The sequence below is a fragment of the Condylura cristata genome, unplaced genomic scaffold (genome assembly GCF_000260355.1).
Source record: "Condylura cristata isolate star-nosed mole 26May11 unplaced genomic scaffold, ConCri1.0 scaffold00012, whole genome shotgun sequence".
NCBI lineage: Eukaryota > Metazoa > Chordata > Mammalia > Eulipotyphla > Talpidae > Condylura > Condylura cristata.
In genome coordinates, this window is record NW_004567113.1 from 39,731,925 (window position 1) to 39,759,049 (window position 27,125).

Consider the following 27,125-nt stretch of genomic DNA (forward strand, 5'->3'; position numbering starts at 1 on the left):
GGGAGGGGAAGAAACAAATGTAATAGAGGAAAAATGAAAACAGTAACGACTCTAAACCAGAGACATATTATGGGGGTGGAAGGAACAATGGGATCGGAACTGGAGTGGCAAGAGTACACTGGACTAGGGTGATGGCACACGGGGGAATTGGTGGTGGGAAGCCCATGGGGGTCGCAACTGCGATGAACAAATGCACAAAACAAAGAATGATGTAAAAATAAATTGAAAAAAGAAACATCTGTGTATACTACATTTTTTAAAAATTAGGGGAAATAGTGTCTTAGAAAGCAGTGTCATCCTTGGAAGGGCAGGGAGTTGGTAATGAGTCCAGAGTGGTGATTCTGAGCTCTGCACGCTTCCTCCCTTTGGCACGGTATTTAATGTGGCGAGAAACTGAGTGTTCAAGCCGCATCATGATTTACTAGAAATCACATGTCATGAGTTGGGTATTTTGGTGTGTTCTTTTTTAATGAGGAAGTTTAGACTAAGCAAGACTTAGGTCACCGGAGAGCGTACATAAAAACGTAGTGCAGACAGGACAGAGAACAGCCGCACACAAAGTCCCCTGAAGAAGCAGCCAGCAAACAGCCTCTCTCTCCTCCAAAGCTGAGCCTCCCACACACAGGAAGAGAAGGCAGTCGCCACAAGCTGGCGCGAGATTTCAAAAACACTCATACACACTCACTCACATCCCTAGAGTAAAGAGAGAGATATAGAAAGGAAGGATTTTCTTCTGAGAAATTAGTGGGCTAAAGAGTTCCAAAAAAGAATTCAAGCTTTTTCAGCAACCCCCCCCCCCCCCCCATTACGGCGTAATGGGTTAAAACACAGCACTGTGATACTAGTTGCAGCCACTTCAGCGTGAGTTCGATCCCGGCCAGGGAGCTGATCCACAGGGCGCGCCAGACCCGCAGACCTCTCCTGTCCCTCCCGCTGCTTCCCTCAGCTCTTTATTTCAGTGATCTGCCTGTTCTGTTCCCCACTCTGTCTCTGGTGAATCCTCTCACCACCCCTGCATCTCTGACCTGTACCCAGTTCCGTATGCATGTATAAATAAATATTTTTTAAAAAATTCAAGCTTTTTCCAAAAAGAATGCAAGATCCTTTCTGACTAAAGCAATTTTGTTCATTTTTCTCCCTTTAGCATCTCACATACAATATGAAGTCACTTTAAAAGTCTGTGACAATATTTTAAAACTAGCCTCGTTTCTGCCAAAGTACAAATAAACAAAGTGAGCTGAATGTACTTAAATATGTTGTGAAAGGGGGAAGTTGAAAGCACAACCTAGGAAACAATTTAGAAATGAATTACTGTGTTTTTGAGCCATATATGTTCACAGACATTGATGACAGGACCCTCGTCAGAAGATCTTATCCATTTGTGAAGCTCTACCAGGGTGTCCTCAAACCTCATCACCTTTCTCTGCCTCTCTAGTGTGCTTACCCCCCAACAATCTTCCCTGGAGGCCTTGACTGGATGTTCGCTCCCACTGCAGTCTGAGGACTTGCTGTTTACCTCCCTTGGTGTCCCCCGGTCACAAGACAGACAGGCTTCCTGTTACTGTTGCTCCCCAAGGCACCTCCCCAGTGAAGCCTTCACTGAACATCCCTACTCTCTGCTTACACCATCGTTCTGTCAGGCGCTAATTTATGTGACTTCTTGAGAGTTCTCACTTTCCTCTTCAGGATTTTGGTGTTGAAAATTCATGCTCTCTTCATGAATTCCTTCACTCATTCAACAAATGTTTATTGAGCACCTAACATATGCGAAGCACAATTTTAAGTCCTAAAGGGTGAGCAGCAAATAAAACAGAACAGATCCTGCCTTCAAGGGGTTTATATCCTAGAAGGGATGTTCAGAGTGGAGGCATTTCTGTAGACATAATGAAGGAGGAAATACATGTTTAAACAGTAGCAATGGTTTAGAGGAAAGAAAAAAAAATCAGGGCAACTTAAGGAGGATCAGTGGTTTCAGTTGTGTGTGTAGGAGTGCACTGAAGTACGAAATATAATTAGGGTGGACCTCAGAGAGGTGACAGGATTGAAGACGGTGATGGTGTTAGCCATGGAGAAATCTAATGGATGGAAGAGCATTTCAGGCAGAGGACACACTAACACAGAGACCTAAAAGTAGAAGTGTGTGGTGTGTGTGCATGTGTATGAGTGTGTGGGTGGTGTGGGGGCAGGGCAAGTTCCAAGAATAGTAAGAAGGTCATTGCTGCTAAAATTCAGTCAGTGAAGAAAAGAGTGTAGAAGATAAGATCATGGAGTCAAAGATGGCCAAGTTCTCATAGTCTTTTGCTCTGAGGAATATAGGAAGCCTTTGCAGGAATCTGAAACATAGGCAGGAGATGATCTGAATAGAGTTTAAAGCATCATTCTGGCCTCTGAGCTATGAACAGTCTTTGAAGAGGCAAAGAATGAGGCCATGCATACAGGAATACCACTATATAGCTGGCCCCTGGGATGCCAGAATTGCTTAGTCAATGAATTAATATATGAATGAAGGGAATATAGACACTGAGGATAAGATTCAAAAAGACCCACAGAAGCATCAAGTAATGGGTATATATTTCACAGCAATGGGTATCATACATAGTCCATTGAGTTTATACCATCATAACATGTGTGTGGTTATATAAATACATATAAACATGTATTGCTTGTCTTCAGTGTGGAAAGCACTTTTAATTTTGACAAAAGCTTTTATTTAATTCATGCTACATGTAGTATTGTATCTATTATTGCCAAGCTCCAAAAAAAGGCTACTTCTATTTCCTAAATAACAGCACATTAACACTGCTTGACTAAGTGGGTTTGTTAAAAAATCTGAACTTTATGGAAGAAGCCTGTTCTCTAAAATGTAAAGGTCATAGTTTCAATTACCAATTAGGTTTGTTACTTTTAAAAACGAGAAAGTTTCCACAGCCACAAATTATTTCTCAGCACCTACAAACTTGTAGAGCATTTGTGCAAGCATAAGAAAAGGCCTAGAGTGAATCTAAACCTCCCTATGCAGAACCATCTAGGAGAAGAAGGCAGGACAGATGGCATATTGACAGTAGGTCCACACATGAAAAGAGGTAGGCATCGAAAATGTACTACTTTAAACATACAAGTATAGTTCATATTATCAACTTCAAGGCTGGACAATTTTAAGGTTTGAAGGAAATAGTCAGCTTATAGTTCAAATACTTATCAAGACCAGCACTGGCAATGCAAATTGAACAGAACAATGGACAGATGTGCTCAACTGTATACAAAACAACAACCTTAAGGAGAGAAAATTTACTCTGAATAAGATAAAAAAAGCCTTACATTTTTAGTGTATAAAATAAGCTATATAGGGCCCTCCTTGGTGGTGCAACCGGTTAAAGCACAACACTGTGATGTTATCACTGCCACTGCAGCATGAGTTAGATCCCCAGCCTGGGAGGTGACCCACATGGCGTGGCAGACCTCTCCTGACCCGCCCGCTGCTCCCCTCAGCAGTGTACTTCGTCAGTCAGCCTGTCCTGCTCCCCACTATTTCTCTGGTGAATCTTCTCACCCTCCCCACACCTCTGGTCTATACCCCAGTTCTGTACATAAATAAATAAATCTTAAGAAAAATGAAATAAGATATATAAACAGTTCAGAAGTAGGTATCCAGTCTGTGATATGAACATTTCAATGGAATGGGTGCTTAGGGAAAAAAAAAAAATCTCTAAAGATTCCAAGAGAAAAAACAAAGATGTGGAGAAACATTTGTCTGCTGGGAAACAGTGATTATAAAATAAAATATGACAGTGACCTTGGTCATGAAGCTGCGGTTGTTGCATAAACACATCCAAGCAACATAGAACTCGGTTTGGAGGGGCCTCAGCTGCGCTGGCGGCCCAGGCCGGCAGGCGAGCGATGCTTAGAACAAGGCAGAGCGCGTGCAAAGGTACTGGATTATCATTTGCACAAATTTTGTCGAAGAAAATCAAAACAAACCTGTAATTACTGAGGCATATCTTTGCTGGTTGATTCGTGAAATCATATATGCTACAGAGAAAACACTGTAAACTGAATTTGTGTCAATTTTTGGACCTCAAGTGTGTCCTCTCATGTGCAAAGACATCCTGCCCAGAGGCCCTTGCCTCTCCTGCTAGACAATTTCAACAGCCCCTTACTGTATCTTAGTGTAGAGAAAATATTAAAATTACGTAATTTCCCCTACATTTCCAATGGCTAAATTTTTACAAACTTACAAAGTTCACATTAAAACAAAACAAAAAAAAAAAACAAAAAACTCCTACAACCATGAATCTTATACTATTTTCTGCTTCTAAAAAAATCATTTCCCCCTGTGAACAAATACCATTACAGTGTTTATGCTATTAGTCTAATCAGTTGATCTCTCTAAAGTGGTTGCCTACACATTTTGTATGCTCTGCTAGATTTCAAATAATTTAGATGATGCTTTGTGCTGTCCCATTGAAATATAGGTTGAGTCGTATAGTAAATATTATACTTGGAATATATACTGAAAATATTATACTTAATATCATAAAGCTTTTTTTTAAAAGGTGATATTACTTTTCATAATGTAGTTTAACCCCAATCAAAATATTATAATTGACTATGAAATCAATGTAGAGTATTGAGATATTTATGATTCATATACCGAGTCTATGACATTCTGAGTATTTTTACTCTTGCTTTATTTTCAGTTAGGACTAATCAAATGTCAAGTGTCCCATAGACTTGGGTCGACAGTGGCTGCCATGTAGGATGATATGGCTAAATGACCTATGTTATACTCAAAAGCTCTGTGTTTATCATAATACCTAGTATGACATGTTCACTACTTCAGAAGTTTAATTACTATTTATCACATTAACCAAGTACTTTTCTAATTATTTTTAATCAGTGTAAAAATCTAACCTCCAGGAAGCACATTTCTACTGTTCATAACACAAAAAAGTAAACACGTGGAAAATAATTTTGTTTTTCCTTAAATTCATCTTTGTAAGATGAATTCATAAAATGATTTTTCCAGTTGTGTTTCTCATTAATAATATACAAAGAAGTACAAAGTCCTAGACCACTGAAAGAAATAGCATATAGAGGAAAGAAAGAATGTGTAGAGTAATAATGTTATTTGTGAACAATTCAGTCCTACTTTCCTGATAACAATGAGAATTTTAGACATGTGAAATTAACTTAAAACAAAACATTTGTAAATCTTTGAAAATACTTTGATGTCATTTTTCTGCTCACCACATGTGATTTTGCCTTAAAATATTGCGTGCTGAACTGTATTCAGTATTTTCATAAATGATTTCCCAGTTTCTCATATGAAATTACATAAAACAAAGTCCATTATTTTCATAGTTACTAACAACATACTGCCAACTAGATCAACTTGAATTGTTGGTACTAGAAAAGTTGATATGAGAGAAAGTGGAGCTCTGGATATGTGTTCCCCAACTCTGCACATTGGACCTAACCATGCCTTCTTTATCACCTTTATCTTTTTTTGTTTAAAGATTTATTTATTTGTACATACAGAACTGGGGTACAGGCCAGAGGCTCAGGGGCGGTGAGAGGCTTCACCAGAGACAGAGTGGGGAGCAGAACAGGCAGATCGACGAAGTACACTGCTGAGGGGAGCAGCGGGCGGGCCAGGAGAGGTCTGCCATGCCATGTGGTCACCTCCGGGGTAGGCGGGAATTGAACTTGTGAGGAAGTGGCTTTAGCTTCTCAGTGCAGTGCTTTAACCAGCTGCACCACCAGGAAGGGCCTATCTTTTAACCATAATATCCAATAGGATTGATAGTAAGAATGAACAAATTATGAGCATTGGGATAAGAAAAATAACTCACCTTTGGCAACCTCACTGGTAATTTGCAAATTGGTAACTCATCATGGTTTTCATTGGTCTTAAGAAATTGATCCAATTTCTTATCCAATATCTTTTCTTTGGGGACTTTATAAACTGCAATGGTGCCCTTATAATGAGGGCAGCTATAGTTTCCAAATTCATCCACTTCTTTGATTTGGAGTTCCAGCCTGGGTTTTCTTTGTAAATGAAAAATAATTTTGTAGTCTTTTCCATAATCCTTCCCATTGCCTAAATAAAAGTAAATGCCTTTGTTACTATTAAAGTAGACCACGATAAACTAACAAACAGACAAAACCAAACCAAAACAAACTTTGGAAACTTGGCTGTGGAATGGAGGCTACCAAAGGGGGGCTTTGGGGAAAGAGAGCAAGATGGCAAGAGTGTCCAATTGGCTGTGCAGGATTATGGGTGATCTGGAGGCAGTTGAGGTGTGGGATGATAAATCTGAACAGTTATGAAGCTGGGAGCCTCTACCCCTAAGTCTTATACAATGATGTAAACCAACGTTACCTCCCTAAAAATACAATTTTTAAAATATAGATATACCATTTTTCTTTCTTTTTAATTTTTTTTAATGCATATAAGAGCTGGGGTACAGGCCATAGGTGAAGCAGGTTAGGGGATTCACAAAAGACAGAGTAGGGAGCAGAACAGGAAGATTGTCTGAAATGTATTGTTTAGTCAGCATCATCTAAATGATCTGTTGTGCCATGTGGGTCGCTCCCTGGCCGGGTATTGAACTCATGTCACAGTGACTGGCATTAGCTTAATAATGCTGAAATTTGAATTCCTGCACAACCAGGGAGGCCTGATATACCTTTTTATTTTTTCTGATAAAATATTTTGGTAGCCAAATTATTTCATTTAACATTACAATTAAAATTCTCTTGTGTCTTCACCTCTTGACAAAGCATAACCAGGAAAAACAGCCATAGACTGTGATTGTGTAGATAACTGTACAGATTTCTCATCTGTAATCAGATCAGGTGTTCCTGACTGCTTCTAGATCTAATCAGCTTTAATTTTCTTTTCCTGATTCATTTTACTATAACAAGAAACTATTGGAAACATTAAAATCTTTCTGTGTTTAGAAACTTATTTTCACCTTTCAATAATTACCTTCTTTTATTCTAGCTATTTTATGCTCTATTATGAACTCACAATTGACATTCTAGAAATGTATTCTCATATGCTAGCTACCAACATGTGATATTTTAAATCAAAACTAAATCGATTAAAATTAAATAAAAGTAAAGATTCAGTTATATTTCAATAAGAAAATTTAGTAGAAATTCAGTCCTTCAGTCACTTTAACCACATTTCAAAATTCAATAGTCACATATACTAGCGATTACTTTGACAGGTAGAATTAAAAAAACAGTCTACCATCACAGGAAACAATTCTGTTTTAGAACTTTTAAGTGAAATAATTAATACATCCATGTTACTGGAATTTCTATTAAAACCTGATGAATATCCCTTTCTCTCCCAAAACAATGATATTTCTTCTTAACTGCTCATTGAAAAACTGAATAGAATTTGAGTGAACTTTTCACTTTGGAGGGATTTACCCTGACAATCAGAATATTTTACACATTTATGCAGTAGTAAAACAGACTTTTTCATGCTTAAATATAGCAGTTAAGAAAGCCCCATCTCTATTATTTACATATAATTTTACTCCCTTCTTTCAGATCTTTGAGCTTGTTGGAGCTCTTTATCTTTGTTAAACCTTTTTATCTTTAAAACAGGAGAACTAAAACTCAACTCCTAGGATTGTTCTGGAAGTAAAATGAAAGAATATGGCTACAGTAATAGGGTCTGACACATATTAAGCACTCAATAAATAATTGCAATGATAGTCCATTATTGATGAGAAGCAGAAGTTTTCGATTTTTTATAATTGGTTTGATAAAGCAACTGTTAGGTTTTTTAAGAAGAAATTTCAATGTGAAGCTTTCATATCTCAGTTTCAATTCTCTTCCATTCCTAAAAGCCTGAAAGTTGACTGCCAATATTTTCTCTCATGGAAAAGCTTCTATTTTACCTAGGGAGAGAGGACAAAAATAGCCATATTCGTTGCCTAGAGATCATTTTTGTGAACTGTTACATCACAAGAAGATTCAGAATTTGAATGACTCCAGGTTATGGGAAATATAGGGGTATGTCTCTTTGCCCAAGGCTATAGCTGAGAAACAAAGTGGTTAATTGAAAAAAGGCTCCTAGGATGTACTAGCAGGGAAATGCTAGCTTGGGTTTGCCTTCTTCAGAGCTTCACTCTTGGAAACAAGCATGCACGGCAAATGATTGGAGTCACTGGAATGTCCTCTAGTAAATTGTAAATTAGGTTTTCTAGATCATTGGAGTAACATCTGAAAAACTGCTACACCTATACCACCAGAGTCCAGGTTAGAAAAACATTGTTCGTCTAGTCCCTATAGAGTATAACTTGGTAAATTTCTACTTCTACGTTTTTTTTTTTTTTTTTTTTTTTTTTCATAGAAGAACTTGGTTGTAGGCCAGAGGTCCAGGGAATAAGAGGATTCACCAGAATAATCAGAGTGGGGAACAGGCAGATTGACAAAGTGCACTGCTGAGGGGCGCAGCGGGCGAGTCAGGAGAGGTCTGCCCCGCCATGTGGGTCAGCTCCCTGGCTGGGGATCGAACTCAGGCCAACGTCGTAATAGCACTGAGACTTAACCCCCGGCCACAAGCAAGGTATTCCCTGTATATATTTTAAAAGACTTTATACTCCCTTTCTGGTACACAATATCTCATAAGAAATAATTTATATATGTGACATATATAATGAGGTTGGCTCAATTTAGATATAAAAATGCCTGCCTTTTATTGCCAGTGTTTTTTAAAATAAAGATCTATCATGCAAATTTCTAAATTTTATATATGAAGTAGGGATGAAAGTACTGAAGATTTACTAATAGTAAATAGCATGAGAGTAATGCTAAAATCAAAAGTGTGATATAACTATTTTGAAGTTGGAATTCCATTGTTGCTAATACATCACGCTCTAATAAATTAATATGGAAATTTAGACATTTCTCCAAGTCATCAACTCTTTAATCACATAATAATGTTAGCTCCTTCCCCATGTATTTGACTTCATTTTTCCAACAAATACTCAATGTGCTCCATCTCACTGTCAAACATCTAGATACCAGACATCAAGTGGCCATCACTGGCAGGACAGTCTCACCCCTCGTGAAACTATAGTAAGAGAAAATAGCACAGAGCATTAAATCTGTGGAAAGGTCCAGAGAAGGGAAATACGTGAGGCTCTGAAGACGTTAAATAAGAACTGACATCAGGAAAAAAGATTGCATCTCTGAACTTGTCCATCAAGATAAAGATGTGGAGAAACAGTAGGAGCTCACTGGGAAAGGGCAGGTGGTGAACCCTTGGGGACAGAACTTCTGATGGTGAGTAGTTGAGATTCACAGAGACAGTCCAGGCCATACTGGAAGGATGTGGTGTCAGTTCTTTACTGAGGGCTGTGCTCTGAAAAAATAGCCCAGAGAGACTCCAGATCTGAGCATATGTCTGTAGAAAAAACAAAGCCGAGAGGATGCTGGCATCCTGCCTGACACATTTCCCTTGGGTGAAGATGAATTGTTCTTCCCTTGTGTTGAGGAATTGCCCACGCACTTGTTGTTGGGAACACTCTTATTTTAACATATGTTCCCCTCTCCCCAGTCTAGGCAGTAGGACACCCCGTACCACCGCCTGTGGGAAGGACAGTAACTCACTCCTGTTTAGGGCAGTTGATAAACACAGCTGCTGTCTTAAGTATTACAGGAAAATCATTTGCATCATTAGTTTGGGTGGGACACTTCCAGTCTGTGACTATCTCTCCTTAGAAGGACACTACAGTCTCTGCACCGGAAGCCAAATAGGAAGAGATCTTTTCCACCCTTCCTTCCCCTCTCCTCTTCCTACCCTTCCCCTTTTTTCTGACAGCCTAGTCACTCACACACCAAATCTTGTCACCTGACTGAGGTGGCTGAGACACTGCCTGGGAGAGGCACACTTCCCAGTGGGACACTTGGGTCTCACTTATTTCTTTGGGCAATCTCAGTTTCTGCCCACAACAAGTAACACAGTGGTGGTGTGACCTGAGACAAATTTAAGAATCACAGAGAAAAGAGGCATCATTAAAAATCTGTGGTCTCTATATCATTTTCTAAGTAGACAGAATACCCTAACTCAAATCTACAGTAAGACTTTGATGCCAGAAATTCCCCCTAAAACCTACCACTGAAACCCATCTTTTCCTGCCTAGCAGTAGATTCTGTTCTATCTCAAAATAACAGATTACAGATGGGACCTGAATCAATAAAAAGAAAGAGAAAGAAAAAAATCGCTATTACGAAAGTTCCCCCAAAGGTCGTTTTTCTCTGCCACTGTCATACAGCTGTTGTTCTTCCATGTTTCCCCTCTTTCCCTTCATCTCCTTCCTCTTCTTTCTGATGCAGTCCCTCCCTTCTCCAAGTCAGCTACCACCGTATTCACTCCTCTTGTTTACATTTCTCAACAGCACATATTCATCCAGTCACTACATATTTATAGAAAAAACTTTGGTGTATCAGACACTATGCCAGATTCAAAGGAATAAAGCAAGAAAGACGTTGGCATTGCCCTCATCCAATTTACATTTCAGTGAAGAACACAAGATAAACATTTGAGTGAAAAGTAAGCAAATAAGGGAGACAATTCCAAATTATGGTAACATTATATGGAAAGAAAAATGACTCAATGAACTTGCAGTGATCGGTCAGCAAGTCGTGAGCCTTTCTGGGGCTTGGTTGAAACGATCAATTATTTTCAAAGTAGTCTTTTAAATATATAAATAAAATGAATAGAAATACAAAAAAGCTAATTACATTGGAACATTATTGATCCACACATCTGAGGCTTAATAACCTCAGTCTAATTTTTTTGTAAGCATTGTAAAGAGTTTAGAAATTATTTTAAGTTAGCTGTAAGTATAAAGCTTAAATCAGGGTAATAAAGTATGACTTATATATTTAAAAGATCATTGCTGTTATTACATGAAATTAGTGGGTGCAGAGCAATATTTAGAAAGAAATTACATTGGTGCAGGAAAGAGATGATTTTAGCTTGGATTAAGTAATGACAAAGAAGCCTATGTCTAAAAAAGTGTCACTTAAAGTCTCCCATGGGGGAACATGCATTGTCTAAGTAAAGAAGAAAGAGTAGACAGGAGGAAGGAAATACATCTTTTTCTTCCATTTTTTAAAAGCCTCTCATCCCCCCCTGGAGGTTTCCATAGCAAGACAAGTTTATGAAACTCCCCATGATGTTTGTACTTGAAGTTCACAGACTGTGCAAAAATATTTATTTGTACTTACTTGAGGCAAATATGTTTCCAGTAAACCTTAAAAGAAGTTGTTCTCCTTCTTTCACTGGGAAATGGCGTGATGGCTCCAGAGGGCCACTGAGCCCTTCTGAGCGCAAGTGTTTGAGCACCTGGCTTAGGTCTTTAGACGGCACCACTGAAACAACTATTCGGTGTGGATTGTCTTTTTGGTGATACAGCACGATGCAGGCAGTGGTGCTGAGCAGGGCTGCCTCTAGGGATTTCACAAAAGACACCAAATGGCTGTTGTCCACAGTGGAAGAGAGCTGAAGCACAATAAACCTGTAGTGGAGGAAAGAGAGGGGATCTGCAGTAAACAGACATGGCCTCATCAATAGCATTGGGACATTAGTGGCCAAGAAAGGAGCCATTATCAAGAGCCACTGTCATGCAAATTTCCTTTACAGTCAAGCATTCTGATAACCAATTGGCTAGATCCATGAGTGACATCACAGAAACTCTAGACAGTCAGGAAATCAGCTGAAATCAAACCAAATTGTAAAGTAGAAGGACGTAAATAAGAAATGGCCCAGTCTCAGCCCAGTTGAGGCATGCTGAAATTTTAATTAGCCTTACCAAAGACTATTACTTCAAAATGTAGAAGAGAAAGATGATTAAATTCATTAGTTCAGTACCAAAAGACACAGAGTACAGACATCACAATTAAATGAGGATTGAAATATTCATCTATATCACAGTGTGGTTAGGATCATTATGAAGAATTTGTTATGGGTTGTGTAATTGTACCCACTCCCCAAAGTCATATGTTGAAGTTTTAACCACTGTATCTCAGAATTGACCTGATTTGGAGTAAGTTCTTCAGAGGCAATCAAGGTAACATGATGTAATTAGAGTACCCCCTAGTTAAATAGGTCTGGCGCCCTATTCTAAAAAGGTGGACATTTGAACAGAGAAGCACATACAGAAATCATTTCATGTTAAATAAAAACAACCACCTTAATCCAAGGAGACAGCCAGATTCTTCCTTCAAAGGAACAAACTTTGCGAACACCTTGATTTTGAACTTTTAGCCTTGGAAGACTGTGACAGTACAGTTTTGTTGTTTAAGCCCCTAGTTGGTGAAACCTTCAAGATAGTCCAGCAAAATAACATAGACCCCCTGTCCCCGAGCCAGAATACCTATCACCCAGCTCCTCCAGAGAATCGCCCGACATGAACTCCCTCATCCAGGCATCCCTGCACCCACAGAAAAGGATTGATGGATGGCTTTAAGGCCAGTCTCTTGGGATTCTCCTGAGGAATCAGGCAGGGGTAAAACGTCTGGTGAAACCATCGTTGTTCTCATATTCCTTCCTTACCCTACAGGTGTGTTTTCTAAGGCTTCACCTGAGAATGATAAATCATTTGCATTCTTAAACTCTGCTTTGGGGCAAATGACCTAAAGCAAGTGTGGATGTAAGACATTCCATTATGAAATAAAGGCTGTCTTTAAACATACAAATTGCTCACTCTTTCTGCTGAGTGTCTATTGCTTGTGAACCTTAAAAATGTCTAAAACTCTTCTTATAATAAGCTGTCTAGAAAACATGGAAATGAGAAAGTAAAATGAGGACACTGAAATAACATATTCAGTTTGTGCGTATCTATATGTGTGTGTGTGTGTGTAATAATGTGATAAGCATAATATGAATCTTTAATTACTATTTCATGGAATTTCAGAAATGAAGTTAACCATTTTAAAACTATTTTAGACTTAGAATAAACCATGTAAGAATAAATCTAAGTTATTACTGGTTTCCAAAGCACTTATTAAATTACCATGAATGAAATTACAGAAAGTATAGTCATGCCAAATCTGCTTTGCATTCTAAGTACACCCCCAAAGACCTCTTGACATTCCCATTTGAGGAATAAAACTTTAATCCTATGATTCCATTTTCTGTAACTTCTGTTATGGACCATCAGGGTAGAATAGCATCAACTTATATTGTTTACTATATATTACCTCTCTAAGTGCTCACACAATTCAAATGTTATCAAGCCATTCTGCATGGTTCTCACCACAACATCATCGAGTCCAAACCAACCACTGTCTCGACTCCTGAATCCCAGTAATTTCAAAGATTCACTGACATTGTTCCCTAGTTTTCTTATGGAAGCACTTTTTGTCCTGTAGAATGGAAGCACAAGAGAAATTTTTAAAACAGACAGAGCATCAATCATGTTTAGTACATTCATCCTTTCCTTAAAAGTGTATTGCAGGACTCTCCCTGGTGGCACAGTGGGTTAAAGCACTATGAAGCTATCTACAGCCACTGCAGCATGAGTTCGATTCCCTATCAGAAAGGTGACCCACATGGCACAGCAACTGCTCCTGTCTTGTCCACTGCTCCCTTCAGCAGTTTATTCACTGGATCTGCATGTTCTGCTCCCCACTCAGTCTCTGGTGAATCTTCTCGCCTCCTGCACCTCTGGCCTGTACTTAATTCATCAAGTATATATCAAGTATGTGCCAGCAATGTAGCTACAGTGCAGAAATGCAAAGATAAGGAAAATACTCTAAACAGAAGTTCACAGTATTATAGTATTACCCAATGACAGGTCAAAGATAACTGAGCATGTACAAAGGCAGTTAAGAAAAGTCTTAAAGCCACACGATCAAAATATACTCAAGATTTTTGCCAGGATAAGAGAGATCTTCTCCAACTTCCCTTAATATGTTGTCCCTACCATGGAAATGAACATAACCATAACCAGAAAGGTTTCAAGTTTCTCTTTTTTTTCAGAATTTATTTTTCAAGGGAGTTCTCGCTTCAGAGCAAAATTAAAGAGGAAGATTCCCACATACTCCCCACCCCCACACTTGCACGGTCTCCTTCTTGATCAACTTTTCCCGCAGGTGTGAGATTTGTTCAATTGATGAGGCTACTCTGCACAGCCTAGCCATCCACTCAGTAGTTACCATCAGGATTCATCTTTGTACATTCTGTGGATTTGTACAACGGCATAAAGACAAATATCCATCATTAGAGTCTCACAGAATATTTCTGTTGCCCTAAAAAGCCGTTTTTTGGTGAAGTGTCTATTAAGATCTTTAACCAGTTTTGAAAAATGGTGTTATAATTTGGGAGTTACATTTTTACCCTGTCAGAGGCGAACCTGTTCTGCTCACCCGCCACAGACCACCCATGTCAGTACTCTATCCTCTTCCCTCCAACTCTCCTCCTCTCTCCCCGGGCCCATTTTTTAATTGTAGAACTCATAGTTGAGTTCAATGTGTTCTTTGTATGTCTTAGATAACAGTCCTGTAGCATATGTGTTTTTCACAAATCCATCTCTCAGTATTTGAAGACTGATATTTGACAAAGGACCCAGAAGCTGAACAGTGCAAGCCTTGTTAAGATGGAAACCCTGCCTGGGGAGCTAGGGTTGGGTGTCAATTACAACATTCAGTCATCAAGCAGATGAAAAGCACCCAGAGGGCAGACTCAGGCTCCTTCAAACTATGCAAGACAGCTCCACCCTCCCCTTCTCCTACAATGATGCTGTATGATTGTTTATCAATAAAAAGGCCAGGATTGGGCCTTCCCTGGTGGCGCAGTGGGTTAAAACACAGCACTAAGAAACTTAAGCCACTTCTGCATGAGTTCGATTCCTGCCTGCCCCGGAGGAGATCCACATGGTGCGGCAGACCTCTCCTGACCTGCCTGCTGCTCCCCTCAGCAGTGTAGTTCATCGATCTGCCTGTCCTGCTCCCCGCTCTGTCTCTGGTGAATCCTTCTCACCCTCCATATCTCTGGCCTGTACCCCAGTTCCATATGAATAAATACGTCTTAAAAAAAAAAATGTACACAGCACCCTGCATTATGTAGCCTGCTCCAAACTCCCATTTCTTTATCAGTGTTGCGTTGCCCAACGCAACAGAAATCTCATAATTCCAGATAAAAATTAAGCAAGCCTACAGCCTCTGCTTTTTGCTTTTGGAAAATCTGAAGCCTTTGTGGTTTTGCAGATCAGTTCTATCACACTTTCAAGGAAGAAATCATTTCGAGTTTAAGCAGATTTTCAGATAATGAAAAAAGGAATTTATTCAATCCATTTTATGAGGTCAGATAAAGTCTTCACTTTGTTAAAAGCAAAGGCAATTACAGCCTGACCTCACTCATGAATTTAGAAAGAAGAATACTAATAAAATATGAATCGGTACACCAGTTTTAACAGTCAATTAAAATAATGCATCATCATTAAGTTTATTCAAGGATTTGAATGGTGCTTTAGCATTAGAAAAGCTATACTCTTCTATATAAAGCTATCTATACTTGATAAAATTCACATCAAGACACATTAAAGGGGATTCCTGTGACATCTCCATAGGTGTATGAAACATTTTAAAGTGACACAACCCATTTTTTAATTTTTTTTTTTTTTTTTTTAAAAAGATGTATTTATTTGTGCATACAGAACTGGGGTAACAGGCCAGAGGCTCAGGGGTGGCGAGAGGCTTCACCAGAGACAGAGTGGGGAGCAGAACAGGCAGATCCACGAAGTACACTGTTGAGGGGAGCAGCGGGCAGGTCAGGAGAGGTCTGCCGTGCCATGTGGTCACCTCTGGGGCAGGTGGGGATCAAACTCATGCGGAAGTGGTTTTAGCTTCTTAGTGCAGGGCTTTAACCCGCTGCGGCACCAGGGAGGGCCATTTATTGATTGTTTTTATTTGTTATTGTTGAGTTGCATAAAGTGTTTGGAGTTCATGGAATTAGCCCCTTATCAGACACATGACTTGCTAACATTGTTTCCTATGTAGTAGGGTATCTCTTCATTTTTATTATTTTTTTAAAGATTTATTTATTTGTGCATACAGAACTGGGGTACAGGCCAGAGGCTCAGGGGCGGCAAGAGGCTTCATCAGGGACAGAACGGGGAGCAGAACAGGCAGATCGACGAAGTACACTGCTGAGGGGAGCAGCGGGTGGGCCAGGAGAGGTCTGCCATTCCATGTGGTCACCTCTGGAGCAGGCGGGGATCCAACTCATGCGGAAGTGGCTTTAGTTTCTCAGTGTTGTGCTCTAACCCACTGCGCCACCAGGGAGGGCCTCATTTTAATGATCATTTTTGTGCAGAAGGTTTTTGTTTTAGTTCTGTCTGTTAATTTTTGCTTTTGGTTCCTCTGCTGTGGGAGATGTGCTGCCAGAGACATATCTGAAGCCCTGTTGTGGAGTATTGTGCAAATGCTTTCTTGTATATATTTTTATGGGTTTCAGATCATACACCTTTACTCCATTTTGAGTTAATTTTTGTGTATGGCGTGAGATACTGGTTTAGTTTCATTCCTTTTCTTGTGATGTCCAGTTTTCCAAGTACCATTCATTTTTGAGACTTTCCTTTCTCCATATACTCTTGGTAGTTTGGGCATAGTTCGACTGTCCATGCTATTGACTTCTGGGTTCTCAAATCTATTCCGTTGGTCTCTATGTCTAGTTTTAGTCCAATAACTTTGTAGTATAGCTGAAACCTGGGCATGCTATTCTTTAGTTCTTTCTCTTTCTAGTTGGGATTGTTTTGGCTATTCAGTTGCAAGTAATGAGAATTTAGGAAGGCGATTGACTTCCTTACCATCATAGGGAATTCTATGTTTATTTATTTCCCCAACAAACATCAAATGAAAAATTTAAATGCTTTTAATAATGGCAGACAAAACTATCTCATATCTATAAATAAACCTAGAAAATATTATGTAGTACACATTTTGAAATATTTATAACATTTCATTGGAAGACACTAGTATTTCAAATAAATGGATGCATATATTATGGAAATAAGTATTTCAATGTGGTAATGATGGGATTTTTTTTTTCAAATTGACCTATAGGTCATAAGCAATTATAACTAAAATCCCAATAGAGCTTGTTAACTTATAGAAGTTGACAAGCTTTATTTTTTGTATGAATGAGAATTTTCAAGACAGAAAAACATTCATGCAGAAGGAGAATATATGGTTAGAGACTTAATTACCAGTTACAAAACTTATTATATTATAAAAATTTAATTATTAAGATAATGTTAGACTGACTTAAAACTAGGGGGAAAAGAATAACAAATAAAACCAACTAACAAGCTCAGCAGAAGGAAATTTGGTGTGTAAGAATGGAGTCATTGTGGTTAATTGAGGGGAGAAAGAACCATTCAATAAACAATGCTGAAAAATGTTTTTCATATGGAAAAAATTAAATTCTACTTCCCAATATCTGAAAAAGTCATTTTCTTACGGATTGAATACTTACATGAACTTAAACCTTTAAAATATATAATAGGAGAAAATATGATTTCAACATAAAAATATTTGTGACAAAAATCAAAAACATTAACCGTAAATGCAATGAAATGAATTTGACACATGAAAATGAAATGCAAGTCACAAACTGGCAAAGCCGTAGCACTGAGAATTTAAGAAATTCTATTAATGTAGAAAATTTTAAATGAGTAAAGGAATTAATAGACACTTCACATATCAGAAAATAGGATGTCTGTCATCAGAATGTTGAAGATTGAACCCACATGAGATCCATTTTGCATCTGTCGGATACTCAAAGTCACACAGTCTGACAGTATGCAAGACTGGAGAAGATGAGCAGCATCCGTGGGGGATTGTACTGAGTTTCTCTTAAGTTTTCTCTTTAATGTCACCACGCTGTATTTTTTTCCCTACCTGTTATTTCTATATATACCGTATTATTTTTTCACTTTTGTTTTTGCTTTTCAAAAAAATATTTATTTATTTATGCATACAGAGCTGGGATACAGGCCAAAGGTGCAGGGGCAGTGAGATGATTCACCATAGACAGAGTGGGGAGCAGAACAGGCAGATGTACTGAAATACACTGCTGAGGGGAGCAGCGGGCAGGACAGAAAAGGTCTGCTGAGCCATGTGGGTCACCTCCCTAGTGGGGGATCTGACGCATGCTGAAGCCGCAGCTAGGTTGTAGTGCTGCCCTTTAAGCCATTGTGCCACCAGGTAGGGTCCTCTTTCTGCTTTTATATCATTTATGCTTGATGCCAGACTTTAAAAATAAGAAATTCTATTCACAGAACATGTGAAATCATACATAGGCATATTATCCATCATCCCACTAACTAGACTTCTAGAAGAGTGCTCTAAAGTACTTGCATAAATATTCTTCAACAAGAATGGCCATAGTAGTATTATTTGTAATAGCTAAAAAATGAAAGCAATTTTTCATTAACAGAAAAATGGTTAAGTAAAATATGCAGGCAAACAATAGATTATTATAGAGAAGTGAAAATGAGCATACTCAGCAATAAGTAAAAAAGCAAGACAATAAAACTCTGACCACTTTTATAAACTTCAAATAAAGATAAAATGAAACAAATTATTGTATAGAGATAAATACAAATGTATATGATAAAACTAAAAAATAAAAGCAAAGGGATGAGTCAAAATTTAAAAATAGCTGCTAACATAGTTGGTACTGGTTATCAAAGTCAGAAAATGGGGTGGGGAACAGCAAGGAAACAGATGCAATTATATTCTGAATATGCAGTTTCTTAAGTGGTAGCTTTTCTAATATTTCCATTTTATTAGGTGATATGACATTTTTACAAATATGCTTGTGTGTGATTCCCAGTTTACATTTGAGTAAAATAATCATAAAACCAAAGTATTAAATAGATGTCATTCTCATGGGCAAAAATGTATTCCTATCCAATTCTTTAAAATATTCTTGCATAAAATGGGGGTCCCTGATGGTGCAGGGGTTAAAGTCCCAGTGCTATCAAGCTATCACCAGAGGCTACAGCATGAGTTTGAAACCCAGTCAGAGAGCTGAACCGTATGGCAGCAGACCTCTCCTGTCTCACCCACTGTCCTCCACAGTGTATTTCAATCTTCCTATTCTGCTCTCCGCTCTGTCTCTGGTGAATCTTCTCACCCCCATCCCTGCACCTCTGGCCTACACCCTAGTTCTTAAATACATAAAGAAATAAATCTTTACAAAATAAAATAGTTCTTGTATAATAAAATAAAAGTCTAATTCATAAATTAGTACCCAGTTTCACTGTTGTCAAGAAAACATTCTGGCTTTGAATTAATGGCTCTCATCTTTTCCCCAGGAATCATAATCCTCACATAAGAAGGAATGTAATGTAATAAAGACCTTTTATTCTTCATATACAGACTATGCTCTGACCTCAAATAGTTTTTGTCTTTTTTTTATTATGACTCATGGATTGCTTCATTGTGCTTCCATTTCCATAGAAAATGCTCAACTGACTTTCACTCTTTAATGAAAGAATGTAAATAAACCATTGATGCAGGTTTTCATTTGACTGTTTTATGCTCCACTAAGTGGAGAAATTTTATCTTCCATGTGTGGCACTAAAACAAAAGATCATATTATATATATCAAGTTAGCATTGTCAAAAAGTAGAGAGGAAATAATATAACTATATTTCAACAATTCACTCATTGTTTTAATGCACTTAACATTTTTTAAGTGTTGACTATGTTGTAATTATGCTGATTAATGATAAGTGAGAAAAGAAATATAATCGTGCTGCAGTACAGTAAGGATGTACACAAGATTTGGGCTGGCACAGAGAATGGAGCAATCAATCCCTCCCAGAGATCTTAGAATGTCTTGACATATGGAGAAAGAGTTAAGCTACCACTTGAAGAATGACAAGAGTTCTCCAGTTAAACAAAGTAGAAAAAAAGGATTTCCTTGCAGAGAAATCATGTAGTAAGACCACAAATTGGAGGAGGAAAAGAAACTGGCACTTTGGTCAATTGAATCCATGACAAATGACCATATTCTCTCTACCTAGGAATGAGGGGCAAGATGTCACAGGCGTGCATGCACATGTTAGATGAACTGAAGAGAATCCAATCTGTAAAATGATCTGTAAAGAGATTTGATTTCTTCCCTCTCTATGGGGTATGAGGAGTTGATTCTATGAATACTCCTAACTTTCTTAGAGCTCTACCACCAGTCACGCCACATCAGGCATGTGGGAGTTTGGAGTTCAGCGTGTGTTCAAAGGACAGCAGCTCCAGTCTCCAGCTGTGGGCTGGCACTAAGTCAGAAACCTGGAGTCCCCAAGGGCAGCATGGCCACAAAAGGGAAAACAACAAAAACAATCAAAAAAAATTTTAACCCTTTCTCAAGAAAGGACATAGAGGCAACCAAAAGGCATTCTGGGTAGGATGGGAGGAGGTATGAGCTGATTATGAAAAATGATAACTATTTGTTAGAAATTTTTTGAAGGGGCCGCAGAGGGAAGACACTGAACTCACTATGTTCAAGCTCACACAGGAATATAAGACTAAAAATAGACTGTAGAATTATGTACTATGAGTTTCAACCCAAATGAGGGCACCCTGGACTCACGAGATGGAAGATAACTGAGGGAAACTCAGTGACTGGGAGCTCAGATAGGGGAGATCTGAAACAGGAGCACTCAGGCGCCCAGGTCCTAGGAAGTACCTCAGATGGAGGCTTGCTGCTTTTCTACCTGTTATCGCCCTGGAGGTAGAGACAACTCAGCTCGAGACAAGCCTAGAAGAAACAAGAAATTCAATGGAAAAAATCAGTCCATCCAGGCACTTCTTGCAAGCACCTTCCAGAGAGTAGGACTCAACGTGTTCCCAGAAGAAGCTAAACACCAAAGAGACCCCTGGCTGTTACTGGCTGACGACAGACACAATTCCACACAGTGGGGGATGGAAAAACAGGAGACATTAAAACAAAATGAAGCTCAGAACATCCTCTACAACCAAAGTGTCTGGAAGTCCCTTGGCCATCCCAGAAAGAACATCCAGAAAGAATTCCGGCCAATAATAGCAACACTGTGTCTCAACGAATAGAACGTAAAAGAAATACACAACAGGGAAAAGAAGACAAATACCCAAGCAAATCCACAGGGGGGAAATTCACCACAAGAATATCAGCCATCAAAAATCACCAAAGAAATAGAACTGCTCAACCTATCAGTTCTCAGATAGAGAATTTAAAATCATCATGATAAACAAAAAGAAGATGAGAAGGAAAAAATGATATGAAGCAAACTATCAAGGCATTGAAGAATGCAAACAAGGAAATGAATGAAAGAAATGAAAATGAAATGAACTTGTAAGGGTAACATTCATAGAACAAAATTAGTTGTGGTAGTGTGTTAGATTAGGCTAATAGATGATAGTAACAGTCATGTTAATGGAGAAATAATAGAATGGTCTTCATGAAACATTAAAATAAATGTATTTATGACAGGAAAGCAAAATGAAAACAACAGCTCAGAAAAGATTTTTAAAATATAGCAATAGTCTGTTGGAAATGCGAGAGAATGATTAAAATGAATACAACTAATTGGCACACTGGTAAGATGCTTCATACATCTAGGGAAGTTGCCTCAAATACAGACTATATGGTATTTAAAAGTAAAGAAAAAATAAAATTAAGGTGGTATAAAGTATAAAAGATGTTCAGCCTCCCTGGTGGCGAAACTGGTTAAAGTGCTGCCCTGTGGAGCTAGTGGCAGTCACTGCACCATGAGCTCGAACCCCGGCCAAGGAGCTGACACACACAGTGTAATAGACATCTACTGTCTGCTGGCTGCTCCCCTCAGCAGTGTGTTTTGCTCATTCTGCCTGTTCTACTCCCCACTCCTTCTCTGGAGAGTCCTCTCACCTACCACACCTCTGGCTTGTACCCCAGTTCTTGTATGCATAAATAAATACATCTTTTTTAAAAAAGATATTTAGCCCATTTATGTTTGTTGTCATATTGACTTTTTTTTATTTATATCATCAGTAGTTTTCTGTTTAATGCCACCTCTTTTGTTTGCTTTCTTTCTGTTATCTCCTAGGCACGAACTTTCTTTCCCCCTCATTTTGCTTTTATATAACTTATGTTCAGGCCAGATTTTAATCATGACAACAAGGCTTATATATTTCCAGCCACCCAAGTTCTACTTCATCAAGTTAGCTCACTAATAGTATCTATTTATTTATACTGTTAAGAACATATGAATATTACATTTTGTGAGCATGTATATTGAAAAACAAACTTCTTTGTTAGGTGAAAATCTAATTGCATAACAACTTCCTGGAAGGTTTCAGTCCATCTTCTCCCTTTAACTTGACTAACTTTTTTCTTTTCCATTTTACTTACTCTACTACTCCTGAAATGGCTGTATATAGATTTATGGTTATTAAACCTACATTTCAATTTGTCATGTTATGTCTAAGTATGGGATGATTTTTCATAAATTTTGTCCAATTATCACACTTTCTGCTTCCACATTTTAATATCAGAAATTTAAATTCAACCTTTGATACTTCCTTTAATCTTGTGTTAGTATCTTCTTCTATGGTGCCTATTATTATTAGATTACAGAATTTCAAATGATTCCTTATCCTAGCTTTATCCCTTTTCATTTCAGCTTGTTATCTTTGTATCTCTTTCTGTTGTCCCTTCATCTTTTCCTGGTATCTCCTGGTGTACTTATGTTTCTTAGAAATTATACTTACTGGAGACACCTAACCTTACAAATATATTTCTATAATATTCTCCAGGTAACTATGTTTTCATTCAGATTACTGTGAAATACTACAATCATGTTCTCTTTCCTTATTTGTATGTTGTTTGTTTGTTTCTCCTTTGAAATTTTGATGTTGATTGATATCACTTTTTTCCCCCTAAGACATCATGAAGGATTATTGAGTGAATGTTGACCTACCCACTTTAAGTTTATTAGATTTTTGAATTTCTTTTTCATTTCTGGAGCCCAGATATATGTCCATAAATTCTTAAGCAAGTTGGATGTCTAGTCATTTTTTTTTTTTAAGATTTATTTATTGTGCATGCAGAACTGGGGTACAGGTCATGATCAGGGGTGGCGAGAGGCTTCACCAGAGACAGAGTGGGGAGCAGAACAGGCAGATGGACGAAGTACACTGCTGAGGGGAGCAGCGGGCGGGTCAGGAGAGGTCTGCCGTCCCATGTGGTCACCTCCGGGGCAGGCGGGAATCGAACTCATGTGGAAGTGGCTTTAGCTTCTTAGTGCTGTGCTTTAACCCGCTGCGCCACCAGGGAGGGCCCTGTCTAGTCATTTTTATAGTGTAGTTCTTCTGGAGACAATGTAAGCTCCTCCCCATGCTAACTCAATTTTCAAAGGTCTAAACCACTGAGTTCAAGAAAAGAGCTACATTCAGCCTGCATTTCTACCAGAGTTCTTAATCACTTCTGCCTTTAGCCTTTAATGCTTGGAATGTCATCTCTGTCAATGCAATATGTTGCTTCCAATTTCTCTCTACAGTCTGCCTTATGGTTTCTGAGGGATGTGGGAATATAGCAGAGGCAAAGGAACACTGGCTTAGTCACGTCCAAAAATTATATCTGTGTATTACAGAGATAAATTTATATTCTCATTGGCATATATAGACTATGGTATCAGATCACAGGGGAAAGGAAAATTGTTTTTCCTATTATCTTTCTGGCAAGTGGAGCTGCCTTATGATGTAAAATTCATGTCAGTCACAAATTACTTTTATTAGTCCTTTGCCATCTACCCTATAGATAGTAGGAATACTTAGCAGATTGTAGCAATAGATTGCCAGTCAGAGTTAGTTTTCAGGGTGGCTTCTGTTCTCATCTTTAAATATCTACCTACATGGGTATTTTAGAGGATGATTGAAAGAGAATATGCCTATTTAACTAGAATAGTGCATTTTAAGTCACAAAGCCCCAGATATTTCAGGTTTTAAACCTTAACTGTGCTTTGATAAATGGAAAGAGAAAGTTTGAGTTCTTCCAGTCACGACCCAACATTCTCCTATTGCCAGATTCCTATATTGCAATAGTGAGAAAGAGAAAATAATCCTCTTAATTTCTATCCTTGAAGCCTGGGATGATACAAATCACGATTTGCATTGAATTATGGAGTCCAGACCAAGGTCACACCACCTTCTAGGTACAGTTGTTATCTCCATAAGTTTGAGTCTTTCAGCTGGTAAAATGAAGGTGAGGGGTGGGGTGGAAGAAATGGATAAGATAATATACCTAAGTAGCAAAGCAAGTGGGTAGCCTCTCAGTTACTATTGGTTATTTCAATTAAGTGTCTCAAATTGTTTCTCTCTCTACTGGTTTTTAAAAGGAAAATATTTGCCTTTTGAAAGAATAGCAAAGTTCCCTTCTAACTTTTTCATTAGAAAAAGAAAATAAGTATACAATCAAAGGGCAAGAATTAAGACCCAGATTACCATTACTTGGTACATCCTACCTGTGTATTAGTGTTTGTTTTTTACATTTCACTTTCACTATGTGCTCAGCACTTTGCAAACAAAATGGTTAGTGTGCATCTTGTAAACGGTTTGTAAGCATTTCATTTCTGATTTCATATCTGGCTAGTAATTCAGTACACCACTTATCGGTAGGGATTTTGTATAATTATGAAGATTAAGAAACAAAAGCATCTACATATATTGTAAATAATGGACTCTAATTTGTGTTGGAAAAGACCAGGTTACTCTATTCTCCCAAACAAAAGACTCTTAATTATAGAATTAAAAACCACCCTACCATACCTTCTAATTAAACATAAATTCTTTGAAAGCCTGGATTAATTTTACCTCCTTTGTATCATTCTTATCACACAATATACATCTGGGCCCACCAACAACAAAACTCATTACATTTTTTTGCATTCACCACATTTTTTTCTATCTCAAAGATATTTTTATAGCATTTCAGTAATTATTTAACTCCATTTTTTATCATTTACATTCTTTTTTATCATCATGATTCTTTGCTCATCAACGTGAGCAATACTGGGTTTAACTCACCAGTTGAGGTAAAAAGGTATGATCCTGTTTGTTCCAGCACTAGCTGTCCTTTTATGATCTGTCTCAGGCCCAAGATTCTTTTTATCAGAGTGTTGAAAGCAAGGTAGGATGACAGTGACTGGTTTCTGGAAAGGATGTGTTGATGGATGCTGAATATGCATCAGAGGGCTGGTGGCTAATACCAAGTAGGAAGTATCTTGCTGTGTTTTTACCCATGAAACCAGAGATGGTTCTATTGGTTGGACCTCAACAAAGAAGAGAATAAGCATATATATTGCTAAAGAACAAAAGATGCAAAATATCAGCAGATTTCTAAAGCCAATTTTCTGAAAATTTGATAGAACATAGTTTTACATTTCTCTATACATCATTGTCTTGAGTCTACACTGTATTAACTTATAGAAGAGCAAAACATTGAGTTCCCTTTTATAAAGTCTCTGAAATCTAGGTTCCCTGTCCTATGTTATAAATAACTTGAGAAACACTCTTAATTGTAGGCAACAAAATGACCTAGAAAACAAAATAGATATTTTACATAATTTCTAATTAAAACTATTGTTGGATCAAGTGGTCTTTAGAACTAGAAATACAAAATTATATTTACTTAAATATTTCCTCTTGCTCACTAATAAAAATAACCAAATAATTTTAAAAAACTCTAACTTTATGGAACAATTTATTGAATAAATTATTGATAGCATGTTTTCTTTTTAGTTTTTCTACCAGCGCTTATTACTTCTGGTAAAAACTGAGAGAAAGAGGAGAGCATAGGGAAGAATTGAAGCTAGGAAGAAAAAATATTTGAGTACATAAATCTTCTTAAATGTCTACCACCATGTCATTATATATATACCTCAGAAGTAGCCTGTGTATGTTATTCTATAAAGGAATATATATGATATATTTTATGATATAGTATTACCAAATATTCATAAACATTAGTAATTTAACTGACCAGCCTCTTTCTTTGACATCCTTAAATGAAAATTCTGAATCATATGTATGTCCCATATTATTCTGGTATCAGTTCCATTATAGACACTATACACACTCAAGATAGTTTTGTTAACAAACATTTACAAAACATGGTTAAAAATTAACTATGGTAGTCTTTAAATAAAGCAAAAAATTTTTTTTTGTAATAGTATGTTCCAAATCATTACTTTATTGCTAAAAACATGTTAGGTTATTAAAAATGTAAGAATTCACTTATTATTATACAGTAATAAATATTCATAATATCTTTACTCTTTAGGATGCTGACCAACAAACTATAAGAAGGAACTCTTATCTACCTTTAGTATTTTAATATTTACCTTTAACTGCACCAGCACTGGTGAGCTGAAAACTCCTGGAGGATAATTTAAAGATATTCGCGAATCCATGCTTGGCTTAAGAGTAAGGCCTTTTTTTGTTACTGTGAAAGTCTCTTTCTTTAAACAGGACACAACAGAAAAGATACCCAACTTGTAAACTTTCACTTCTGCACAGGTGCCCTGCATGGGTTGAAGGACAATAAAACAAGGACGTTAATCTGTCCTGGGGTATATGCTCTACATCCTCGGTGGCTGTAAAAAATCAAACAATATTATGCTATCCCTGGCATTTTCCACACAATTCCATTTGCCCCAAATGAGTGATTCTTTCATAGACAAAGTAAATTAGGTAAATTTTTTTTTCAAATGTGGACTACATGGGGAAAAAAAAGAGAGACAGAAAGAGTGTATTTTTAATTTAAAATTTATTTATTAGAAAGTGTATCTGTGGCCATCCTTGATGGCACAGTGGTTTAAAGCACAGGACTAGGAAGCTGAAGCCACTCCAGCTGGCGTTAGTTCCCCACCCTGGAGGTGACCCACATGGCGCAGCGGACCTCTCCTGACCCACCCACTGCTCCCCTCAGCAATGTACTTCATCAATCTGCCTATCAACTCCCCACTCTGTCTCTGGTGAATCCTCTCACCACCCCTTCACCTCTGGCTTGTACCCTAGTTCTTTATGCATAAATAAATAAATCTTTAAAAAAGAAAAGTGTATCTGTA

General features: G+C 37.8%; 1 protein-coding gene across 1 annotated transcript in view; it reads right to left on the bottom strand.

Annotated features, from left to right (window-relative positions):
- DTHD1 (death domain containing 1) overlaps positions 1-27,125 on the bottom strand; it is a 53,296-nt gene that overhangs the window by 18,481 nt on the left and 7,690 nt on the right. Inside the window, exons 3-7 of the mRNA XM_004681496.2 lie at positions 26,400-26,579; positions 25,084-25,328; positions 13,234-13,398; positions 11,260-11,549; positions 5,853-6,100 (exon numbers count right to left, since the gene is read on the bottom strand). Coding sequence (XP_004681553.2) covers positions 5,853-6,100; positions 11,260-11,549; positions 13,234-13,398; positions 25,084-25,328; positions 26,400-26,579 — 1,128 coding nt within the window. The remainder of the gene's footprint in view (positions 1-5,852; positions 6,101-11,259; positions 11,550-13,233; positions 13,399-25,083; positions 25,329-26,399; positions 26,580-27,125) is intronic.